The sequence below is a fragment of the Calidris pugnax genome, unplaced genomic scaffold (assembly GCF_001431845.1).
Source record: "Calidris pugnax isolate Ruff unplaced genomic scaffold, ASM143184v1 scaffold459, whole genome shotgun sequence".
In the NCBI taxonomy this organism is placed as follows: Eukaryota; Metazoa; Chordata; class Aves; order Charadriiformes; family Scolopacidae; genus Calidris; species Calidris pugnax.
This window is the reverse complement of record NW_015091670.1, coordinates 785,430-790,794: the sequence shown is the minus strand read 5'-3', so window position 1 is coordinate 790,794 and position 5,365 is coordinate 785,430. Positions and strand designations below refer to the sequence as shown.

Below are 5,365 nucleotides of genomic sequence, written 5' to 3'. Positions count from 1 at the left end.
CCTCCAGGGATGGTGACTCCACCACCTCCCTGGGCAGGCTGTTCCAGGGCCTGACCACTCTCTCAGGAAAGTAGTTCTTTCTAATATCTAATCTAAATCTCCCCTGCCCCAACTTCAGACCATTTCCTCTGGTCTTGTCGTTCGTCCTTTGGGAGAAGAGGCCAACCCCCACCTCTCTCCACCCTCCTTTCAGGTAGTTGTAGAGGGCAATGAGGTCCAGAGCCCCCCCCAGGCTGCCTCCTCCCACCCCCGGTGCCGTCACCCCGAGCCCCCCATACCTGCGGCCGTGCCGGGGCTCCCCGTGCGCTGCCGGTGCTGCCGGGCGGTGGGGGAGAGCCCCGCCAGCTCCAGCAGGAAGGCTCCCGTGGCGTGAGGGGTGCAGGTGTTCATGCGGAAATCCTTCCGGCTCGCCAGGACCTCCCCTCTCCGGCTGAGGGGAAAAAAACCATCAGGGGAACCCCAAGACCAGGCTGTGCCCTGTCCCGCTGGGAGCCCGGGGAGGGGGGCACTGGCCTCTGGGGTGTTCCCAAAGCCCCCTGCTCGGGAATGGGGCAGGGGGATCAGCCCCAGCCCTCCCACTGGCTGATCTCAGAATCACAGAATCACAGAATCTTCTAGGTTGGAAGGGACCTTAAAGATCATCTTGTCCAACCGTCAACCCAACTGACAAAAATAGACACCCACACAACAAACAGGGAGCATCATCACTAAACCAGACCTCCCAGCACTACATCAACCCGTCTTTTGAACACCTCCAGGGATGGGGCCTCAACCACCTCCCTGGGCAGCCCATTCCAATGCCTGAGAACCCTTTCAGTGAAAAAATTTTTCCTAATATCCAGCCTGAACCTCCCCTGGTGCAACTTGAGGCCATTTCCTCTCGTCCTGTTGCCTGTGACTTGAGAGAAGAGACCGACCCCCACCTCTCTACACCCTCCTTTCAGGGAGTTGGAGAGAGCAAGAAGGTCTCCCCTCAGCCTCCTCTTCTCCATCTCAGCCAAACCCTGCCTGGATTTCCCAGCACAGCCCCAGCTTGTCCCTCCCCTCCTGCCCCTCTGTCACCACAGGACTCCACATCTCCCAGTGCTCCAGGCCCTGTGGGATTATCCTGCCGTCCAGTTTAAACTGGGAAGGCACTACTTCCTTGGAGAGCCCAACCCTACTACAGCAACGGGGGCAGCCCAGCTAAACCCACGGGGGTGGCTGATGGGCACGGCGAGGGGGCTGTCACCTGAACAGAGGGTTGTCCCTCTTCTCAGCCTCTTCTGGAAGGACCAAAGACATGGGAGTCAAGGGAATGATGTCCACGGCCTGCAAAGGTAAGGTGGCAGGAGGGTGGCAGAGCAGGACAGGGCCTGTCTGGGTGCCACCGTCCCCACAGAGCCCGGCCAGGATGGCGGCTGGCCCCGGGCCCGTGGGATTCATTCAGGGGAACCCCAACGGGGAGAGGGACAGAAAAGGAGAAGGGCTTCTCTTACGTTGGGCTGATGATCCTTCCTCATGTCCACGCTGGCCTGGCTGCTGTCCCTGATGTCATCCAGGGAGAGGAACTGCCAAGAGAGCCCCACCAGCAGTCACCCCGCTCGGCCTGCTGACCCTGCACCCCCGAGGGTCCCTCAGCGGGGCGGGGGGACGGAGACGGGGCGCTCCCAGGGCTGCTCCCCCCCAGTGAGACAGAGAGCGCTGAGCTGCAGCTCTGGAGGGGCTGGAGTGGGGCTGGGGCTGTGAGGACAGCACCCCCCGGGCAGGAGGGAAGCGAGGAGGGAAGGAAGGTGTCCGCTCCCATGGGAAGGGTCCAGCCCAGGGAGCTGCCACAGCCCCTAGGGACAGATTCCCAAGGAGTTAAGGATCAGGAGAAGGCCCTGGGGGGGACAGAGGGAGGTCCCCACGTGCACAGGGGGCTGGCTCTTCTCCAGAGGATGGGGCAGGTCCCGTCCCTTGGAGGCCAGGCCAGCAGCATCGTGACAAAACGCCCCTGTCGTGCCCAGGGGCTGAAGGGGGGCAGAGCAGGGGGATGTACACAGCCACCACGGCACCAGTCAGAAAGGGGGGAGTGCTGGAGGCCCCCCCGCAGCCAAAACCAGCCCTGCCCATGCCCCCAACCCCCCTCACCCCACACACGGACGCCCCTCTCACCTCCTCCTGCTCCTGCCCCCCAAAGGTGGCGTCGGTGTCTCTGCCGTCCTGCCCCACAGAGCTGGGCAGCTTCTCCCTCCTGAGACAGGGAGAGAACAGGGGGTCGGGACCTGCCCGGGGGGGTGGCAGCCAAGCAGCAGCAGGTTCCCTCCAACCCCACTGCAGCCTCTCTAAGCAGGAGCACCCCACAGTGCTGCGGAGAGCATGGAGAGGTGACGGGGTGACCGTCGGGACCGCAGGACAGCCGTGCCATCAGCCTGTCCCCTGGGGAGAGCAGACAGGCTGCCCAGGAAGGAGCCGGGGGGCTGCAAAGGAATTTGGGGTGGCAGGAAGAGGGGATCCAGCTCGACAAACCCCATCTGGGACAAATCCATCCTGCCAATTCCAGCTCAGAAGCTCTGTTACAGGAGGGAAGGCCTCACTTGAACCCCACAGCACGGGGATAATTGTCAGAGACTTTCGGAAAGCTCCGCAGCAGCTTCCCCTCGCTCCAGCCCAAGCAGGGGATCCCTCAGACCCTCTGCCTCAACCTCCCCGAACAACCAGCGAGATTTCCTGCTCCTGGTGGGGCACAGCAGAGCCTGGATGGTTCCCTGGGGAAGCTCGTTCACCTGGTTGGAGCCAAGTGGATGTTGGGGGGGAGGTGCAGCACAAAAACCTCATCTTTCCCCCAAACCCCCAACCTGAGCACAGACAGGAGGGGACATTACACCTCTCCTCACCAGGGAGGTTACACAAAGCAGCTCTGGAGCGGCAAAAGGGAAAAATAAATCCCAAGCTGCTGCATCCCCAAAAGCAGATGCACATCTCACACGCACTGGGGGCAGGAAACCAAACCAAACCTCAGCAGGAAAGAGCATGGGGAAGGGCTCAGGCCCCACCGCAGCACAGAGGGAGGAGCACGAGGCGGCATTATCTACCCCCCCGGGGCTGAGGCTCTACTCACTTCTTGTTAGAGATGAAGTCCAGTGTCTGGTAGACCAGTGAGTAGAGATATTCCACCTGCAAAACAGCGACCAGACTCTCAGAGGAGGAGGAATCAGCCCCCAGAAAAGCTACTCTGGCTGATGCCGGGAGGAACCACTGCCCTCCTCTTCTCCCCAGGCAGCTGGAGTTCCACTCCTTGACAATCTCCCTGCTCTTTGCACCGTTCGAGCCACTCTGAGGCCAGATTTGGGGAAGCAGGGTTTTGTATTTCACCTTCTGGAGGAGAACAGTGCCAAACAACAAAACTCTTGCTCTTTTCCAGGCCATTAAAGGTGCTGGATTTAGGAATTATAAGTTTATATCCTTTCATTTCCACTAGCCATTGTTACATTCAAGTCTTTCAAAATCCCTGAGCAGCCCCTGTGGGGCTCGGGTTCAGGTGGTGGCCGAGGGGCGGCCGAAGGGGCCGGGAGACAGGACTGGGGCCACCTCTCACCTTCCTGCTGTAGACACAGGCCGAGCCCTGGATCACCAGCGCCGCCTCGATGAAGTTCATGGTGGTTTTGCCGTCGTCGAAAGAAATGCAGATCTGATCCAGCTGCGAAACAGGCAAAAGGAGGAAAACGAAAGGCTGAGGTGCGGGCGGGATCCGAGGGCAGCACAGGGAGAGGGAAGAGCCAAGAGCTCTGACAGCGCAGTGGGGGGCACTGACAGAAAGCCCCCTGCAGCAGCAGGTTCCCCCCCAGCCCCACGCAGGGGACACAGGACCCCCCCTTACCTCCTCCAGGTACTCCCCGAGCTGGGCGGCCACGTCCACCTCCCAGTTCTTGGTGAGGTCTCGGATGGGCTGCAGGAGGTGCAGGAAGCGCGACTCCACCTCCTCCATGGTGGCAGCTCCCTGGGGGGGGGTGGCTCACCCCCTGCCCTACCCCCAGCAGCGATTAAACAGGCTTAGAAACAGCCCTCTCTTCACAGATGATGCCACCTGAGGTCACCTAGAGCTGGGCGCTGCTGATGTCTGGTGATGGATGTGTAGACACCTGGTGTCAACTGGGTTTTAGTAGAAAAAGATCAGTTTTCCAAGGTCAGAGTGGACAGAGCTCTGGGAAACCTGACTGAGTTGGAGATGTCCCTGCCCAGGGCAGGGGGCTGGACTAGATGGCCTTTAACGGTCCCTTCCCACCCAAACCACTTGGTGACTCCATGATTTGAGGAAACACAAGTTTCAGGAAACACAGAATCAGATAATCAATTAGATTAGAAAAGATCTTTCAGATCGTGGAGTCCAACCATGGACCCAGCACTGCCAAACCCCCCACTGACCCATGGCCCTCAGCACCACGTCTGCCCGGCTTGGAAATCCCTCCAGGGATGGGGACTCCACCACTGCCCTGGGCAGCCTCTGCCAAGGCTTCGGGGAAGACATTTTCCCCAATCTCCATTCTAAACCTCCCCTGGTGCTACTTGAGGCCATTTCCTCCCATCATAGAATCACAGAGTGGTTTGGGTGGGAAGGGACCTTTAAAGCCCCCCCCAGTGCCACCCCCTGCCCTGGGCAGGGACACCTCCCACCAGCCCAGGTTGCTCCAAGCCCCCTCCAACCTGCCCTTGAACCCCTCCAGGGATGGGGCAGCCACAGCTTCTCTGGCCAACCTGGGCCAGGCTCTCACCACCCTCCCACCAAACAAGTTCTTCCCCACAGCTCAGCTCCATCTCCCCTCTTTCAGGGTCAAACCCTTCCCCCTCCTCCTAGGGCTCCCCTCCCTCATCCAGAGTCCCTCCCCTGCTTTCCTGGAGCCCCCCCTTGAGGGACTGGAAGGGGCTCCAAGGTCTCCGCGGAGCCTTCTCTTCTCCAGGCTGACCCCCCCCACCTCTCTCAGCCTGTCCCCACAGCAGAGCCCTCTCCTGCCCCGTCCCTCCTCCTGTCACTCGTTATCTGACAGCAGGGACTGACCCCTCTCCCCAGACAGTCACAGGGCGGTAAGCTCTCCCCTCAGCCCCGCCCTCAAGACCCACAACCACATCACCGGCACCGGCCTCCGCCTCCTGAGCTGGAGACAGACCCACGGAGAGGGGGACACGGCCCCAGGGGGAGGGGGATACGGCCCCAGGGGGACAGCCCGGCCTAGCGCCAGCCGCCCCGGTCCCTCGCCCCGCCGCAGGTACCGCTGCCAGCGGGAGGCTCGGCCCGACCCTCCCCGCACCCCGTCGGCGGGACAGCCCCGCTCAGCACCGGCCGAGACCCCGGTTTCCCCCTCGGGTCCCCCCGACACCTCCGCGCTCCCCCGACTCCCCCCCGGTT

The 5,365-nt window shown here is 61.5% G+C and overlaps 2 protein-coding genes across 2 annotated transcripts in view; one reads left to right on the top strand and one right to left on the bottom strand.

Moving 5' to 3' along the window:
- NCAPH2 (non-SMC condensin II complex subunit H2) overlaps nucleotides 1–3,976 on the bottom strand; it is a 17,246-nt gene extending 13,270 nt beyond the window's left edge. Inside the window, exons 1-7 of the mRNA XM_014961947.1 lie at nucleotides 3,842–3,976; nucleotides 3,560–3,661; nucleotides 3,083–3,138; nucleotides 2,137–2,215; nucleotides 1,479–1,550; nucleotides 1,232–1,311; nucleotides 279–430 (exon numbers count right to left, since the gene is read on the bottom strand). Coding sequence (XP_014817433.1) covers nucleotides 279–430; nucleotides 1,232–1,311; nucleotides 1,479–1,550; nucleotides 2,137–2,215; nucleotides 3,083–3,138; nucleotides 3,560–3,661; nucleotides 3,842–3,949 — 649 coding nt within the window. The 5' untranslated portion in view covers nucleotides 3,950–3,976. The remainder of the gene's footprint in view (nucleotides 1–278; nucleotides 431–1,231; nucleotides 1,312–1,478; nucleotides 1,551–2,136; nucleotides 2,216–3,082; nucleotides 3,139–3,559; nucleotides 3,662–3,841) is intronic.
- A 111-nt stretch (nucleotides 3,977–4,087) lies between these two features.
- The window catches only part of LMF2 (lipase maturation factor 2), a 10,718-nt gene continuing 9,440 nt past the window's right edge, over nucleotides 4,088–5,365 (top strand). Inside the window, exons 1-2 of the mRNA XM_014961946.1 lie at nucleotides 4,088–4,095; nucleotides 5,061–5,362. Of these exons, the coding sequence (XP_014817432.1) occupies nucleotides 4,088–4,095; nucleotides 5,061–5,362 (310 nt within the window). The remainder of the gene's footprint in view (nucleotides 4,096–5,060; nucleotides 5,363–5,365) is intronic.